The following is a 19,348-nucleotide window of genomic DNA, read 5'->3' as shown; positions in this document are numbered from 1 at the left end:
TGAAGAGGTGATTAGATTGTAGGACCGTGCAGTAGTGAATGGATTAATAATGGTGGTCAGGAGCATGGTTCTGAGGGATTTAAAAGGAGAGCATGTGAGTCTCTCTCTGTTCTACCATTTTCTGCCATGTGAGACCCCTGGGTCACTGTCACCACCACAGAGGCCTTCACCAAATGTGTTTCCTGGACTTTGGACTTCTCAGCCTCCAAAACTGTAAGCATTAAATTTTGTTTTCTTTATAAATTACCCAGTTCCAAATATTTTGTTATAAGCAACAGAAATGGACTAATACACCCCTTAAATAAAAAGAGGAACCACCTGTGGTTACAAAGATAGGGCCATTTATTCATGTTATATTACTGGATTTTAAAGGCAAAAATACAGTTTTATCTGTTTTGAACACCAAAGTCAGACACACACATTCCCCCCTTACAATGGTAAATACATACTTTGCATACACAGGGAATCAAAATACATAGCACAATGGGTCTCTAGGACAGGAAAGCTGTCGTCCTGGCTGTGTGGGCTCCCCACACCTAGCTCAGTTGTCGACAGAGACCTGCCCAGTCTGAGGGCTGGCACGGCATTTCCTTTACCCTCCCATGCCACCACCTCTGCTCTTTCTCGTATGCCATTTCACACAGGGTCACGAGCAAAGGGATGACCACTACAGGGACATAACTCCCAGGTAAAGGAAATGCTCCCTGAACCCTCAGCCCTAGAATCCCCCATGAGGAACAGGACCTGCAGCATCTCGTGAATCAGGCAAACGTCCAGGCCTAACTGTGCCATGGGCCTAGCTGGGCCCCATGAGAGCACTGGAAGATCAGCAAATGGGGGGAGCAGGTGAAGCAGTGTTCCCCCTGGTTCTGCGAATGAACCATGTACTTCACATGAATGAAAATGTAACAGGAAAAAATGAAAGAAAAAAGGCAGAATTTTATTTTAAGAGTAAAGTAACAAAGAAGTTGCCACCCAAGGCATTTGTCTCCTTTCTTTTAAGGCACTTTGGAAAAGTCAGAATCTGGGGACAGAAAGAGAGTCCTTCATTCTTTGCATTTCTCAAAACTCCTTCTCAGTGCAGTCATTCCTAGTTTTAATAACATCGTTATTAAGGAGCAGGTAACTGACAGAGGAAATACTCTTTGCATAGTCCAGCTGCTTCTATAGTGGAAAATAATTTTAACCAATACAAAGGCTTCTGGAAAAAGAACCAAGTTAGCATCTGAGAAGCTCAAAGTGATAAAGGCACAGATAAGATTGGGGCTGGGCACTAGCTCAGCCTCCACACTGAAGGCTAGTGCCCAGGAGGCAGTGGTTGGGGTCCAGGCTGCTACAAGCAAAGGGCTCAATCCTGGGGTTGGGCAGCTGAATCTTAGGACCTCAGCCCAGGCTGGACCTGGCAAAGGCGCTCAGTTGTAGGAAGCACCTCAGACATTTCACCCCAAGTGGCAAAACATCTCCCAGCAGAGGTGGGTTAGCCTCACTAGGGTGGGAGCACCTGCTAAAAACCTGAGGGGGAATGGGAGGCATTAGGCACCACAGTTCTCAGAAGGGAGTCAGGGTGTGCATTCAGCTGAACTTATTTCTAGATCTCTAATTAAAAGGCACATTCATGATGGAGAATGAATAGTCTGGTTGACCCTGAGTGCCACAGGCAAGTTCTAGGGAACAGGCACGAGGCAAAGGAACAAAAAGAGAGAGAGGAAGGAAGGAGGAAGGCAGGGAAAGAGAAGAAAGGGGAGAAAGAAGAACTGGTAATGCAGGATGGGTCAGGGAGTGTGGCTGGCAGAGCCCCTGAAGGCAGCCCCTGCCAGAACAGAGGTCCCCACCCTTTCCACCTGGGGAGGCGCAATGGGCTGGTATATGACCTGATAGCTGTTTTTGACAACCCCACAGCCTAGGGTCCTGAGGGGTGGTCCAAGGTGGTTGAGGTTCCTTCCACCCTGCCCACCTGGGGAGGGTGGGGAACTCTGCCCAGAGGTCTGGCAGGATAATGCTGACTGGGAGGCCTTATCCTCATCAATTGACCAGAAGGTGATTTTGCTCTTCATAAAACCCGGCCCGCCAGATAAATCAGAGGCCCAGTTGTGGCCACTACAGCATACATTATATTTTTCCCTAAAAAATGCTCAATCCCCTCCCTACATTTAAAACACCACGATAAAAATTCATAGGAAATTCAAGTTTACATAGCATGCCCAGAAAAATAAATTGTCATGAATTAACAATAAACAGCTATGCAAATTTGGATCAACACAAAAATCAAGCTAGATCATAATTAGAACTTGATTTGTTCTTTAAAATACTACAAACTGCTATTTTTTAAAAAAATCTTTACATTCAGAAATCAGACAATCTGGAGATAGGCCACTGAATGTGAGAACACCCAAGGCTTTTGCTCTGATGGCTAAAGTTGCCTTAGAATTCACACATTAGCAAGACAAAAGGTTCAAAGCTCAAGTTTTAAAATTCTTTTGCTAAGAAAAGACACACACACAGTGATTGTAATAGTTGCATACCACCAAGGGGGGGACAGGGCATAAAATGAGAATGGTTGAAATTTTGTGTTTTTCTGTCAGAATATGACAACCAAAAAATATCACACCAATCCAATTTCAGCATCACTCCAATTTTCCATGAAGCAATAAGAACACCACAATTTAAAGCAAAATTCTTACCTATTTCACAACAATTTAGCAGTTGTACCGCTGGGAATGAGTCCCACAGTCACCCAATTTGGGGCTGCATACAGTTCTGACATTTTGGGATGACACTGTGAACATGTGAAGAATCTCCCAAAGGCTGACAGTTTCTACACTGACAAACACCTTGTAGAGCTAAGAAGTCACATGCTGAGCCAAGTTGGGGGAAAAATATCCCACTCGTCCTGGTCATCTGGAAAGGCATCTGAATGACGAGTGATGGGGACCTGTCACCCAGATTGGTAAAAATGAGAGGGGCCAGCCCAGCAGGTTGGCAGAGACACACAGCAGAGGTCCCTGGCCATTTTCAGGTCTCTTATTAGTGTACCAAAATGCTAGCTCGGGGTCCCGATGTCCACTGTGATTTTGGTATACAATGGGTTTCTCTCTATGTCCAACACCTGGTAGGTGAGTGAGTTCAAACCATCAGAGAACATTGTCTCCTTTGTGTGTGCAATTCGGTCAAACCTACAAGGAAAAAAAGGACAACGGATGGTGTCAAAACAAACACCTAAGAAGGAACTACTAAATGTTTGTACTTCATCCCCCCACCTTCCCTCCCACTCCACCCCTGCCCCACAGACCAAACACTGCCATCTCCCTCGAGGCACAGAGCTCTCTCCAGAGACCCAACCTGCAGCCTGCCCCATGCTGAAGGGACAGAGGAAGGAATTATGCATGAACACAGAATGCACCTCTGAGGATTGGGTTCATTTTTCTTGTCTCTTGAGTGGCGGATCATGCGACACCTTCCAACCACAGCATTCGGGCGAGATACAGACATGCCTCTAAAAACTATTCTGTAAAGAGTAAATGGACAAGTCATTACCACAGAGCTGCCACAAGGCCTGTGGGTCCTAAAGGTTCATTATACTTTTCTATCCATTCTGTGTATGTTAAAAATACTCCAAAGTAAAAATATAGCACAAAGTTTCTGTGAAGAAAGTTAGGATTCTGCCCTAGGAAACTTGTTTCACTCTGAAAAGAGACCATAATCAGATGATGAATTTTAACAAAGGACATTTTTTTTTTTTTAAAGATGACCAGTAAGGGGATCTTAACCCTTGGCTTGGTGTTGTCAGCACCACGCTCACCCAGTGAGCGAACCGGCCATCCCTATATGGGATCCGAACCCGGGGCCTTGGTGTTATCAGCACCGCAATTGGGGCTGGGGAGGAGAAGATGATGACATTTTTAACAGGTAATGGTCACAACTTAGATTTCTTTCTACCCTGTTACCCTTCACATTGGGGCTGGGGAGGAGAAGATGATGACATTTTTAACAGGTAATGGTCACAACTTAGATTTCTTTCTACCCTGTTACCCTTCACGCACCACGCTCACCCAGTGAGCGAACCGGCCATCCCTATATGGGATCCGAACCCGGGGCCTTGGTGTTATCAGCACCGCACTCTCCCGAGTGAGCCACGGGCCGGCCGTAAGGACATATGTTTACTCCTTCAGTACAAAATGGCATTTGGCTAGTCAAAGTAAATCCACTCTCCTTTACTTGGTTCCATTTTTACACTTTCCAAGACTAATCCAAAAATCTCAGAAACTCATTTTCCCAAAGACCCTCTTCAGCACCTATAGGACGTACAGGAGGACAAAGCTAAATATTTAGGCTGTGTGGGGTCTGCATCCCTTCTGAGGGTCAGTATTTGCAGAATAATCAAGCACGAATTCAAAAACTGAAAGTGAAGGGTAACAGGGTAGAAAGAAATCTAAGTTGTGACCATTACCTGTTAAAAATGTCATCATCTTCTCCTCCCCAGCCCCAATAATTATTAGGAAATCCATTGATAGAGAGAAACTGTTGTTTACTTAGAGCAGAGACACCTCCAAAATACTGAACATAAGGTAGGCTGGGGAAAAAACATACACAGAGGACCAGTGGTTAGTAAGTTTTGACATCCCTGAAATAAAGCTTGCTGAAACCAAACACTTTTAAAGTTATTCATTATTCTCTGAAACTTTTTGATGGGGGTTTATGTGGGTTTTCTTTGTTTATTTTGCTCCCATATCAGGGCTCAAATTATCTTAGAGAAGACACAGACATCACAAAGTAGAATCTTCCTCTTTCCAAGAATACAGTGCTGTTTCCATGGTTATCTAGAAAATCAGTCAGTGACAAAAGTGGGCATAAGTCCAGTTCTTCCACAGTACCTCAGGAACCAGCTTCCCACATGTCCTGCTGCTGCAAACAAGTCCTTATCCAGTAGGTCCTGAAATCTGAGATGGTTTTAGTTTCCCTGTGCCCACCTGTCATGCACTCCTTTTCCACCCCTATCCCACCTACCAATTAAGCTTTCAATCATCCAGAGGCACACCGGCCTGAACACCGACCCTAACAGTTGAGGCAGCATTTCTGGAAATTTGCTAAAATAAAGTTTTCTTTGAAATTTTTACTTTATCCTGACTTAGCAAAGTGTATAATACTGAATTTATTTTTACATGTTCCCAAGTAGTGGGGCATCTGGACTCTCATCTTTCCAAACCTTTTTGAATTTCAATGGTTATGAATTATGGGCTCCTGAGGGATACAGAGTAAGCAGCCATGAGAAACGTCAAGAATCAGAAAGGCCTTCCTGTAGGTACTCTAAGGGCTACTGTTTAGTACTGACTCTGAGTGCAGCTCCAAACTACACTGAGGGTCTTACTGGTATCCAGAGAGACTAAAACTCATGATATAAATGAAGGACAACTCTTACTCACATTTGGAGGGGGAAGTGAGCCAAACCATATAGAACAGAAGAAAATAAAGATGCATTATTATTTTTAAATACATTGAGTAATTCTGTCTGCAAGTCCACAAGCAAAGATCCCTGGGTGCCTGCCTTAATGAATCCAACATAATCTACTTGTAATTAGGTATCACTACCTAGGTGCCAAGTCTAAACTTTGTTTGTTTTTTTTTTTTTTGTCTTTTTTGTGATCGGCCACACCGCGCTCAGCCAGTGAGCGCATCGCACCAGCCATCCCTATATAGGATCCGAACCCGCGGCGGGAGCGCTGCTGCACTCCCAGCGCCGCACTCTCCCAAGTGTGCCACAGGCTCGGCCCCCAAGTCTAAACTTTGAATGTGAGGGTTGGAACCAGAGGTGGCCAGGCAAATAAGGTTTTTTGATTATCAGTGTTTTTACAGAAATGAATTCTTAGCCACTTCACGGGGAAGTACATGTTAAGTTGACAAGATATGATTTTGCTGTCTCTGCTGCTTTTTCTTACCTACCTGCCCCATCTCCCAAACCTGACCAGTTCTCTGTAAAACAAACACGGTGCTGTGGGGTAAAGAATTAGATGACCACTTGGGTCCCATCCTAGCTCACCACCGTGCTTCAAGATCGAAATTAAGAGGGGTCAGGATATGAACTTGGTTGGTTTTATTTTGTTTTCCTATTTTTTAAATTTACTTTTTTAAAAATTGAAACATGATTGTACATATCTGTGGGGTACAGCATTGAATACCAATACCTGTGTGCAATATGTGATGCTCAAATCAGGATAATTAATATATTCAACATTAAACAATGTGATCATTTTTTGTGGACCTTTACCAATTTCTTGCTAATCCCCCTTTCCCACCTCTGATGGTCTCAGTTGTGTTCTCTCCTTTTGAAATGAACTGTGTATTACTCAGAGGAAAAGACACACAAACAGAGAGGAAGGCAAGGAAGACAGGAGGATACAGAGTGATTTCCAAAAAGTCTAAAAGTGATGTTACTACCAAATTTTTCCCCCTCTCAGATAGCAAGTTTAGGGCCTGGATATCTTTGATGAGGGGGAAGACCTTCATACATTCCTATATTCACCTCACAGCCCTCATGCCCCAGCAAGAGAGGACAGGAAGAAATGATGAGAATAAAAGGAGTCTGATAAGAAAGTAGTTGTATCGGGCCGGCCCAGTGGCGCACTGGATAGTGCGCCGCCTGGGAAGCGCGGCGGCGCTCCCGTCCGAGGGTTCGGATCCCACATACAGACCGGCTCCCGCTCACTGGCTGAGTGAGGCGCGGGTGCAACACCGAGGCTTGCAATCCCGAAAAAAAAAAAAAAAAAAAAAAAAAAAAAAAAAAAGAAAGTAGTTGTATCTAAACAAACGGCCTGCTGTCTGCAGAGGCCAACCGCACCTGTGGTATTCAGCCTTACCCCAGGGTACCTAACACACAGGGTACCTGTAAGCCAAGGTTCCTGGAGCTTCAAGTTTACTTAAAGCAAGGAAGGGAAAGGTTGTGTTATTCAACTGACAGAAAATTTAAAACAATTTTACGTTAATTCAAACATGGATAAATAATAGAACAAAATGCAAACTGATTTAACTATTTACTTTTAAGATAAAATAATGGACCACACAGCCATTTTCCACTTATGACAACACAAGGGTACTTCAGAAAGTTCACGGAAAAATGGAACTAAAAGATAACATGAATCTTTCCATGAACTTTCTGAAGACACCTTGTATGCTTTGGATTATACCCTTGCCTCTGGGGACAGGTATCAGCTGGCCTCTTCACTAAGGGCATTTTGGTGGAAAAGTTTGGGCTCCACGTTAAGCAGGCCTGTGCTCTGCTGGGAAACAGAATCATGGTTCTTCTTAAAGTGCCAAGGAACATCTGCCAAGGTATCTAAGCGCAAGAATTCAGTGGGGGAAAAGTATTCCAGTTTGCTTCCCAAACTGTGTGGGGCTGGGGAAAGAACAGAGCGAGGAAATACAGTATCTCTTTGGAGCTTAAAGATGATGACAGCCATCCCAAACATTAAAAACTGTTCTCATCTGGAGGTGCAGAGATAACAGGCATTTCTGGACTCCTCTTTCCTTCTCAAATAACAACTGACTTTGGACTTAAAAAGCACCCATTTCTCAGAGGAAACATTCTCCTCCAGAGCCTAAAGAGACACTCCTGGCCCGGAGAAACTGCATTTCCTAGTCAACATATAAGAGAAAAACATGTTTACTGCAGACTCTGGCTGAACTTCTCTTACCTAAATCCAAACTTATCCATTGCAACAGAAATGTGCCGCGGCTGTGAAAAACATCTGTAGGCATTATGGTCATTCATTGGAATGAGGTCCACATCGCTAAACACAAAGCAGTTGTAGTCATAGTCCTTTAAGGATTCTTGAAAGCCAACATTGAGGAGCTTAGCGCGATTGAACATAGATTCTCCAGCCTGGTGTAAAAACAAAAAAAAATGATGTCAGATGCCTTAAGACCTTCGGGCAGAAATCTTACAGGGACTGGTGACTTTTCCACTACATGTGGTCATTAGTCAACTCTTAGGCCTCATTTTTCAGCCCTCACTTTACAAATCAATACTGAGAGTCATACCCTCTGAATCAGCAATCCCACTTCTAGGAAATTATCCTGCAGAAGAACTTTCACATGTGCAAATGATACAAACAATGTTGTTCACTGTGGAGTGTTCATCACAGCAAACAATTGCAAACAACAACAGAAGCATCCCTAGAGAACCGGTTAAATAAATCATGGTACATCCATATAGTGAAATAGACCTGTTGAAAACAATTAAGAAAGCTCTAAAAGGAAAGGTGAAAATGGTATTTATGCATACAGTAGTCGAGTGCATACGGGTCTTTTCACTTCTACCCTCTCCATATGGTTGGCTATGGTTTGATTACCCACATTGTGTGCCTTCCATGTGTCTGTCAGGCACAAACTAAGCACCAGAGAAAATGGTGAACCCAACTCAATCTCTGCCCTCACAGTGTAGGGTGGGAAGCAGCGTGATACACATCATGACAGAAACAGGGTATATAGAGAAGAGGGATACCTGCTCCAGGGTGCTAACTACTGGGGCCCAAAGAACCAAGTCTGCTGGTGCAAAGGTACTTCATATTTTATTTACTTATCTTGTTTAATTTCAATTTCCCCCACTGGAAGATAAGCTCAATGAAGGCTGGGATTCTTTATTTTTTATTTACCCAGTGCCTTGAACACTGCCTGTCATATAATAAGAGCTCAATAAATAGTGGCTGGCTGGCTGAATGAATGAATGAATGAACAGATGGATGGGTTTCAACATACAATGGCAAATGGCAACCCCTTCTGGGAAGCTCCAACCAAAGGGCCCTAACAAGAGGTGGGGGGTTATGCAATTACCAACTCTCATGGCCCCAGGTTAGTAAGAGCAGTCTCAGCACTGACACCACTCCCCGCCCCAACACACACACACACACACACACACACACACACACACACACACACACACACACACACCAGTTCACAGAGCCCTTCAGCACACATGCTCACACACTGATTGGAGTCCTCACACCACCGCCATGAAGAAACTAAGGCCTAACACCTTGGAATCCTCACTCAGTGCTCTTTCCCACATCTCTAAGGATCAACAAGATCTGAGCCCTTTTATGGAAAACATGTCCCACAAGGGCATGCAATTGGTACACGTTCTCAAAAGTAGGATGTGCAAAGTTCCCTCTTCATGCCCCTGAAGGTGGACTTGGAAACTGGCACTCCCGGAGGCTGCTTGTGTACAGAGCACAGAGGCGGCACAGCTATCAAGCCTCAGGTGGGTGGCTCAGGGAAGCAAACCACTTAGAGAAAGACAGGTACCAGGAAGTCAGAAAAAGCAGCCAAGAGAACAGTAAATGAATTAAGAAAACACCTTACATACAAGCACTCCTTTCTTTAGCCCCTGACAAAGCTTTCTTACCAAGCATGGTGAAAGGAGAAGGCTATACCTAAGGGCACGTTGTGTTCTTTGGAATTACGTGTCCAGCTAATTCTGTGTAAGTCATAGGGAAGTTCAAAGTTTAGAAATTGCATATGAAAACTATGAAGTTGTTAGAATTATTATTACTATAGCAACACATTGCTAATATTCATTGGGGGAATATCATACACGAAGCACGGGATACGCATTTTTACATGCACGGCATGCCATTTAATCATCGTGACAATCTTGTAACAACCCTCACCCCAACCCAGACTTATATTTCCGTACACAATTCAGCCCCACTAAACACATTCCCAAGCGAAAGGCAGGTGTTGCAACAAAGCCTTTTTCCACCTGTGTAGTAGACCCCCTGAGAGTGTTCCTGACAGTGCTCCTTTCTCTTGGTACATTTTCCAATAACTGGGGCAGGGGGCTCTTAGTGGCCATATCTGTAGGACAGGACCTGGCCTGCTGGCCACAACTGTCTGATCTAAGCACATGCCTGACTGAAATTGAACTAAGCATTTTTCCTCTCCCAGGAATCGGAAATTTGGAACAATGAATGGGCACCTCTTGAGCCAAGGCCCACAAACAGCAGCCTGGAGAAGAAGCCCAAGCAGCAGACCTGGTTCTACCCCTTTCCCTGTGGGTGGTGCAACAGCTCCTTCAACTCAGTAAGATACCCAGTGTCTGGCCCACACTCAGAACTAATCAGGCGGTTTACCAAACTAATCTGAACTACGCATCACTTCTCACATTCCCCCTTCCAGCCTGCCTCACCCGTGATCCAGGGAGACGAGAAGCACATGGAACACTTTAGCAGACATTATTACCTGCCAGGGCCCCCAGGAACACCAGACCAGCAGAATGGTAAAGGAGAGAAATGTGTCTTCCTCCTCCTCCCCTGGGATTACAGAAAAGCGAAGCACGTTCTAGGCTTCTTTGGGTGAAATGCTGTAACACCTTAAGTACTCACCTTTCCTGATAAGAAAGATAGGCCCTGGCAAGCCCGACAGGAGGTGCTGGCTCTTCTCCAGGGGGTGGCAAGACACCCAGCCCTCACCCCTGCCCTTTGCCACTGAACACGTTCATCCGGTCACGTTCATCCTGTCCATCTGCTGCTTCACTCACTCAAGTAAACATTTATCAAGCACCTACTGTGAGGTCAGGCCAAACACACAGTGGTGACAGACACATGCATTTTTATCCCAGGAATGCCAGCTCCTTTATTAGCTATGTGACTTTGGGCAAATCACATTCTCTAGGCCTCAGTTTCCTCTCTTGTGTCATGGAGATAAGAATGCGTACGCTGTATTAGATGAGACAATGGGTGAAAAGACCTTAGCACACTGCCTGGCAACAAATGTTAGCTGGTGTCAGTATCACAGGAATAGGTTTTCCTATCCATCTTGAACAGTCAGGCCTTTCAAAATGTCTCTCAGGGACAATGTGGAGACTCCGCCTTCTGTACTGTTTGCTGTGTCTTTCCCAATTAGCTTCAAAACTCCTCCCAAATCCTGCTTCTCTGATAGACGGGAAATTTCTAAAAAGGATTAAGGCCCAAGTGTATTAGCCTGTGGCTTACATGATTAGAGTCTCTAGCAGCAGAAGAAAGTCACAGAGACCTTCAGAGACCTGTGAAATGCATGGGAAGTCACATTCGGTGAAGAGGAGCCAGAACCCTGGGAGCAGGTGTCCCTTTGAAAGAACCAGCTTTTTAAGTGTGGGCTTCATCTTATGTTGGTAGATAAAGTCACAGTTATCCTTTTTTTCTAGGGTAAATGCCTGCTCTAAGAGGGAGAACACAGGAAGAAAGGAGAGAGGCCAAAAAAAATATATAAAATCCCCAAATGACTAAGCAGAGGCTATTACAAGAGGGAGACCAAAAAAGCAGGCAGTACCGGACCAGACAGACGCTGGAGACAGGAGTGGAAGGGAAGACAGTTCTAGGAGCAGAGGCAGAGAAAGGTACTGCACGGTGGGAACACGTGTGAAGGCTGCAAGGAAAAGAGAACATGTGAGGAACTAGAAGAGATTCAGAATGGGTGAAGCCAGAATGAGACGTGAAGATGGAGGTAGGCCAAATCATGGGGGGAAAGGGCGGCTGGGTGCTTGCTAAGATACTTAGGCTTTATCTTTTATTTAGGCCACAGGGAGCCTTAGACTACATTTTACACGTCAAGGAGGGATTTGTGCTCCAATCCAACTGAAGGCAGAGAGGCCAGTTAGGAAGCTGTTGTACCATTTGTGTGAGAGACATGGGAGATTAGGCACTAATGGTGGGTCAGTAGGGAATGCCTCCCCTCAAGGGCTAAAGGCAGAGGTCCCACTTCCCCATTCATGCCTCACCTGTTCCCTGGGCATGGGCACTGCACTTGCAAGCAGCCCTGTTGGGGATCTCAGGACAGACAGCAGAGTCTGGTGCAATCCCCAGGAAAATCCCATCTGCGGTTAAGCAAACCAAGAGTGGCCTTCCCCTATCGCAACAGGGGACAAATGACCAACTACAGAAAGCCATACCCCCCACCTTGTCCAAGTCCTAACAGTCTCTAGAAGTTCTTTCTGTCCAACCACCCTATCTTCCCTGGATGTCAGGCCCAGTGTATATACCAGCAGACATATCCCCAGACCATGATGACTTGAGGACTGTCCACACCTCCACCAAAGACATAGTAGCAATGAGGTTAGAAACACCAACCCAGAGCCAAGACTATCAATGAATTAGCATTTCTATGATGGGAGAGACACTGTTGCCCCCACAGACATGCTCTGGCCCATCACAAAGCAACCCCCACCCACCCCATGCACACAGTTACCCTCAGGCTCCCAATAGTTCATAACCACAGGCAGGTCTGCACCCAGTGGCAACATTTGCTGAAACACCCTCTGCGAGTGCTTCTGTGCCCACTCAGTCACCAAGATGAAGGAACTAGGCTGAGCGGGTTGTGGGAAAGCAGTTAATAGACCAGGGCAGAAGAGCTCTGCTGGGCATTCCTGCAGGCCTGAGTATGGATCCTGGAATAGCAGACAGGCTGGGAAGTGATCCCCAGAGAATTACTGGGAAGAGCCTGGGATTATACAAATGCTGAGTTTGTGGAGGGCTAATGTCCACTCACCCATGAGTTCACAGCAATCGGTATCCGGTTTTCAACCATAATAGTACGGTAGTCCAGAGCTTGTACAGGGCCCTCAACAAAACCTGGCTCTGAGTCTTAAGCTCTTCAACCAGTGAATGAAAGAAATGTGTCCTTCAGGGTCAGGGACCAGGCTGAGAGAGTGGTGCTCTGTTGGCCAAAGTAATCACTCACAAGAATGAGCACATCCTTGACCCCTGCCATACAGGAACGCAGGTCAGAGCCATCAGGCTGCCTTCAGAGAGAACTGAGTTCACAGAACAGCCCAGCAGGGAGACAGTTTTAACGTCCCGCTCTTCCCTCTTGCCCTAATCCTGGGGCACTGAGACCAAAAAAAAATAATAATAATACATCTTTCTGCAGAATACATTGAGAGTGGCACTAAGCACTTTCAGGATGTTTAAGATACGAGTTGGAGGAAAATACTTTAGAAAATAAAGACATCTTTCAGAAAGCAATTTGGCCATTTGTATTAAGAACTATAAAAATGTGTAAACTGTTTCTGAGCCCATAATCCGACATCTGAAAATCTAGCCTGGGAAAATGATCCTAAAAATGAAAGAAGCCAACAAAGATTAAACTTTGGACACAAAGATGGTAATTACAGTATTATTTACACTACTGAAGAAGTGGAAATTATCTAAACATCTTCTAATAGAGGAAAGGCTAAGTTAATTATGGTAGAACTCTTTGATCAACTAGTATGAAGGAATGGAAAGAAATGACTATGAAGAGTACGAAATAACATGTGGAGATGCTGATGACACAAAGTTTAAGCAAAAAGCAGGATACAAAGTTTATCTACATACAGTATGAGCTCAACTGTTTAATTTATTTTTATTATTATTATTTTTTTTTTTGTGTGTGTGTGTGTGTGTGGCTAGCCGGTACAGGGACCGAAACTGTGGTTGCACTTAAAGGAGGCAAAGTCTCTCAGACCTCTGCACAGTGGGCTGGCTTCCCGGAACCTTGGTATTTCTGAGTGAGCCCACAGAGGCCCTGGCCTTGCCTGGGAGACTCCAGGGCCTCAGGGTGGCACTTTCATAGATTATTTACATAACTTCACCTTGACCAGCAGGGCCATGGCTCAGGGTTTGATTTTAGGGCGTGTGGACATTACCAGGGTGGTGGTGGCAGCAGCGGTGGTGGCAGCAGCAGTGGCAGCAGTAGGTGGTTAGGGTGGCAGCGGTAGCTAGGTCGGCATTCCTCTCTCTCTCTCTCTATAGGAGGCGAAGAGTACAGAAGAGAAGGTAGGTGCAGAGTAAGAAGCAGACCACAGAGAACTCCTCCTTCAGCTTGCTTTGCTAGAAACAGGATTAACAAGTAAAGGCAAAAGGCCCCCACTAGAAGAAAAAAAAAAAGAAGAAGAAGAAGAAAAGAGAGGATGGATGCAAGGGAGGGAGCAGCAAATGTCAAGGCTACAGAGAAAAAGGGGCCCATTCTGACCACCCTTGTTCCAGGCCAAAGGCATATTCCTAGTAAGTTGTCATTCCCTGTCACGGAGCCAAGGGTGAGCAGAGAAAAAATGCCATTTCCCAGAACGAGGTCCAGGGAGGCAGGGAGGCAATTCACCAGCAATACAAGTACCTGTAGGTGCTTCAACACATTCCCCAGCAGAACGGACAGAGCCACGGATGGAGAGGGGGAACACAGCAGAGGCACTGCTCAAATGGTGGTGACACACAGACCCTTCCCAGCCTGCCACCCTCATCCCCACGCCCCCCTCCACCCCGAGGCTCCGAAAGGCCCAAGTGCCAAAGGAAGGGGAGGCTGCAGGCCAGCTGCAGCCCACCCACTCCTGAGCCCCATCCCCACACTCATCCATCTGGGCGCTGACAGCTCTGGGAAAACAGGGAAGGCAGGGATGGGAGTGATACACAGAGACGATTGAGATAGAAACCAAACCAGTGGGGGCCACAAGTCCAGGCAGCTGTCCTCATGAGTCTGCTTCACCCCGACTGATCCGGACCTAGTGTAGGAACCAGCTGCCTGGACCAGCACCAGAGATAAGCTGCTGAAGTGTGGTGTCAGATGCTCTCACTCACTGAGGGTACAAAGGGCTTCTCCAAATCCACCCACAAGCAGCCACAAGTCCAGGCAGCTGTCCTCACTAGAGTCTGCTTCACCCCGACTGATCCGGACCTAGTGTAGGAACCAGCTGCCTGGACCAGCAACAGAGATAAGCTGCTGAAGTGTGGTGTCAGATGCTCTCACTCACTGAGGGTACAAAGGGCTTCTCCAAATCCACCCACAAGCAGCAGGGACTCAGACCTGAGCAACCGGGAGTCCAGGGGCCGGGCGAGGAACAAATACAGAGAATCATCCCTTGCTAGAAAGCACCAAGTGGTCTGGGAGTAGCAGGGAGGGAGAAGTCAGCTCCACGCCAGGGGCTCCATGGAGCTAAAGAGGCTGGGGGAGGGAGCTTAGGAGATGGCGAGAAAAAGAGTCATTAGGGAGGCATTCAGGGCAGAGGGGACAGCATGAGCAAAGGCCCAGAGAGGACAGGACAGAGGTGTCTGGGTGAAGATGGAGAGGCCAATGCAGCTGTGGCACAAAGCGTGTGAAGGGTGGATGAGGAGGACATTTGGCTAGAGGTAGGTCAGGCCAGACCGCAGAGAGTCTCAGAAGCTAAGCTCAGGGCTTCAGACCATTTAGACCTTTGCCTGTGGGCAGTGGGGACATGCTGAAGGGTTTAAAGCAAGAGAGTGACATGGTCAGAACTAGAAGATCTCGGACAGCTGAGTGAGGAGACTGGAGGCGCCAGGGCACACACAAAGGGAATTGGAGAGACCAGTTCTGGGTGCTGGCTCCACTCCAGGGCAAAGGGCTGCTATGGTTACAATACCCCCACCTGGCCAGCTGCACCTGCATTCCTCATGAGTTTTGTAATTTTCACGATGTACAAGGTAATCCCACAAACATCCTACACTCTTTACTCAGGGCTAGTGCTGCCAGGTGGCAACTTCCTTCCTCTTCACCTTGGGTGGTTTTTGTTTCCCTTCCCGAGTGAAGTATGAGGAAGTGCAGTGTACATCCCCCATTTGCTATGATATCTTGATATCTACCTCCACACTAAGGTCTGGGTCCTGGACTTCAAGTAGGACATCTGTGTCTCAGAACAGCACCCTTGGCTCCAAGAGCAGGACATGCTGGGACCCTAACGGGATCCTCACACACTGGTGAGCTAAGGGGGGTGGGGTGGAGGAGACCCTGAGGACAAAGAACCACCTGTTCTTCTCCATCTCAACTGGTAAAGCCTCTCCCACTCATCCTTCCAACATACTTATTTTGAGATATAAGTTGTTATGGTGATCGGAGGGGCCTAAATTGAAACAGGGTAGTTAACAGCTTACTATGGACAGAGTAGGAGCTATAAAAACCTGTGAAAGTTCAGTCTGCATGTGGAGCCTGAGACACAACCCTACTCTGAAGAAGCTTATAGGCATGACACAGTCCCTGAGTCCTCTGAGATTCTGTCACTCCATTATCCATTACCCTCTGACCCCATGAAGTACACAAGTAAAATGAGGAAGGGTCCAGATGCTGGTACTAAGTGGGGGTGAAGCCGGAGGCAGGGAGAGCAGTAAAGAGTTTACCCCATAGTACCAGGCAGAGGAAACAGGCAGGAAGAATGGGGGGCGAGGGCCAAGACAAACCATGAGAGTAACAGCTAATATTTACCGTGTAAGTTTACCACGTGCCAGGGGCTTCACAGCCTGTGAAGTAGATACTAAACCCTTCCCCTCCCATCAAGGAGGAAACTGAGGTCTGAAGAGCTTAAATAGCCCGCCTAAGGTCACTGACTGGGAAGAGATGGAGCCAGGACTGAATTCAGGCAGTCTGAGCACAGAGCCCACTCCCAGCTCTGGATTCCAAGCTTTAAGAGACACTTGGGTGGGGGTTGAGGAGGAGACCTAAATAGCCTCGAGGAGATTACTGCGATGCAGTGAGAGGGCACTAAACAAGGAGTCAGGGGCCAAGGTTTGAGCTGCAGCCCTACTGTTATTTGACTTTCTACCAGTCACTTTCTCTGAGTCTCGATTTCCTCACACATGACACAGAGCAGAAGTTTTCACACTGTCTGGCCTCAGGGGTCTGAGGAAATCCTAGCAAAGACTGAAGGGGAAGCTAAGGAGGTGGAGATGGGGACATGACCCCCACTTAAGTAAAGTTGCACCATGATGACCTGCTGTGAATGGAGGGTGCGTAGCATTTCAATGGTGCAGAAAGAAGTTTTGTACTGAAAAATCTGTTCGGGAACCCCTGGACTAGGTGTTTCAGAGGCCCCTCCTATTTTAAGCATTCTTCTCTCTAATCTTAAATGGGGGGCGGGACAGGGGGACTACATGAAGAGTCAAAATGACAGCAGGGAGAAGCTGAGAGGCTCTAATGAGGCATTTATTTGATCAACAAGGAATGCACAAAGACCAGAGCCCTTTCTTCTTCTTCTAGAAAGTAACTATACAACAGTGAACACAGGAAGTTCCTAATTTGGAGATAGGGCATGCTCCAAATGTTTCTCCTTCCGCCTTTCATTTCAAGGTCTAGGTTTCCTATTACCGCTTTACTACATATTAGATAATATTCTTTACTGGAAAGGGAGGTAGAAAAACTGAAAAGTTTTTCCTGACTTGGTTATCTGAACTCTGACCATATTTTCCCGAAAAGATCATTAGGGTGGAGTTGGAGCGGAAGATATAAGATTAGCTGGGGACAATAGAGAAAAAGAGAAAAAGATTCTCCTCAGATGGAAAGTTAACCCTTGGAAGAGAAGGAAAAGATGAAGAGTCAAAACAACAATAATGGGCCGGCCCGGTGGCGCACCGCTACAGTGCGCCGCTTGGGAAGCGCGGCGGCGCTCCCACCGAGGGTTCGGATCCCACATACAGACCGGTTCCCGCTCACTGGTTGAGTGAGGTGCAGGTGGGTTCGGATCCCACATACAGACCGGTTCCCGCTCACTGGTTGAGCGAGGTGCAGGAGCAACACCGAGGGTTGCGATCCCGTAGCTGGTCCCGGTCCAGTACGGGGGCAACACTGAGGGTTGCGATCCGTTGCCGGTCACGAAAAAAGACAAAAAGGAAAAAAAAAAATAAATAAATAACAACAACATGTATGAGGGGGAAAAAGATGATACTGACAAGACTACAGGGAAAAAACATATGTATGTTTGAAAAACAAAACATTTCTGATGCTAAGTGGCAAGTGGGAAAAAGAAAGAAGGAGGAGGGAAAATGGGGAGTATCCTAAGGCATCTGAGGAGGTGGCAGGGAGATGTGAATTGAGGACTGCTTCCCCCAAAGAGCGGTTCATGAAACAGTCATCACCTGAGATGATTCTTGGAAATCAGTTCTCTGGTTAGACAAGCTCAGGAAACACTTCTGGAGGTCACAATGTACACCAGTGCACTGAAGGTTCTGCAGGAATGAGACCTGCCCCACATGGTTCAACCCAGCATTCCTCAGATATGTGTGACTCCATTCTGGAAAGCACACGTTGTGGGGAGTGCCATCTTAGGCAGTGCCCAGCGTTAACCAGCACAGTGATACCATTGGCCCAAGTGGCATGGTTAGTTGTTCCACCAACTCAGTTGAGGCAGGCAGGATCATGTTGCAGCAGGTGCAGAACATTCAGCAATCTGTTGTTTGAAGCCTGGAGAATATCTATATAAATTGTGTCACAGGAGCTTAAGCTGGTGGCTAAATTTCACTGTGTTTTGACTTCGTAATTGAACAGAAAGTATCACTTCACCTAAAACACAACATATCTAAACATGGCATCTTCCCCTCCAGTCTTCCTTTACCATAGTCACCTAAATTCAAAAATTCAGCATCATCACTGAGCCTCTTTTATCCTCTTTACCCAAGTACATATTTAATCTAACTATATGCCATCCAGACCACAGTTGTCTATCTTCTGCTCTGGCAGATTTATGGGAAGGCATTAGATGCCTGGCTGAATAAGATCTGACAACATTGCGTCTACAGTATATCACTCATCTATGACAGAAAAACTGTCAAGAGAGAAGGGAGTTGTAGCTGGCATGGCTTGTTCTTAGTGATCCCTGCTGGCTCCTGAGGATGGTGGCTTCCTCTTCCAGGTATTCACTGCCATTGCTTTAATAACAGGCTCCTGTGTCTTACCATGGTCAACACGTGGTCCTTGGCATCAAACAAGTGTTTCTTGATGACAAGGCTTTTCTTAACAAATACTTGGGTTTGGATTGAAGTGACCTGCATTCTGCAGGACACCTAACTGTTCTCTCTTACATTCTCTATGTTTTCATAAGGCCCTGGTCTATACCTCACTTGGCCAAGGACTCAAACAGCCTTGAAGGGTTTGCCTACCCCCTGTTCTCCTACTTTGAGCTCCAGTTTCCTTGTAACAGGGCTTGTTCTGCAATTCCTGCCTGTCAGGCTCAGTTCTGATGCCTGGCCCCAGAGTCTCTGGTGCTTTCCTACCCCAATGGTCATCTCAATCTCCAGGAACAGGTAAGCCTCCTTTCTGGCTTGAGGTCCCCATTCACTGGCTTCAGCTGAGATGGCTATCTCTGCCCCAAGCCCTTAGAATCTAGTTTACATCCTGGTTCTTCTAGGCTATTGCTTTCTGTCCTTCTTCTGAGCTTTCAAAGCATTTGGCAGCCACCATCCAATCACAAGCTATTTGGGGTTGTTAACAAATTGTTCTCTGGGAGGGTTCCTCTTGCCGTAAGTGGATTGAAAGCTTTAGGACACATAGGACTGAGACCTTATACTTCTTTAGAATCTCCCTGCAGCAAGTGATGCAGCACTATGCCACGGCAGCCCTCAGAAATGCT

At 46.3% G+C, this 19,348-nt stretch overlaps 1 protein-coding gene across 1 annotated transcript in view; it reads right to left on the bottom strand.

Annotated features, from left to right (window-relative positions):
• Positions 1 to 319: 319 nt before the first annotated feature.
• The window catches only part of B4GALT1 (UDP-Gal:betaGlcNAc beta 1,4- galactosyltransferase, polypeptide 1), a gene marked incomplete at its 5' end in the record, with an annotated part of 57,070 nt that continues 38,041 nt past the window's right edge, over positions 320 to 19,348 (bottom strand). The window contains 4 exons of the mRNA XM_008591110.1: positions 320 to 3,173; positions 3,401 to 3,505; positions 4,448 to 4,570; positions 7,686 to 7,873. Coding sequence (XP_008589332.1) covers positions 3,041 to 3,173; positions 3,401 to 3,505; positions 4,448 to 4,570; positions 7,686 to 7,873 — 549 coding nt within the window. The remainder of the gene's footprint in view (positions 3,174 to 3,400; positions 3,506 to 4,447; positions 4,571 to 7,685; positions 7,874 to 19,348) is intronic.

The sequence above is a fragment of the Galeopterus variegatus genome, unplaced genomic scaffold, assembly GCF_000696425.1.
Source record: "Galeopterus variegatus unplaced genomic scaffold, G_variegatus-3.0.2 Scaffold143, whole genome shotgun sequence".
NCBI lineage: Eukaryota > Metazoa > Chordata > Mammalia > Dermoptera > Cynocephalidae > Galeopterus > Galeopterus variegatus.
The sequence above is the reverse complement of the archived record's forward strand: the minus strand, read 5'-3'. Positions and strand labels throughout refer to the sequence as shown.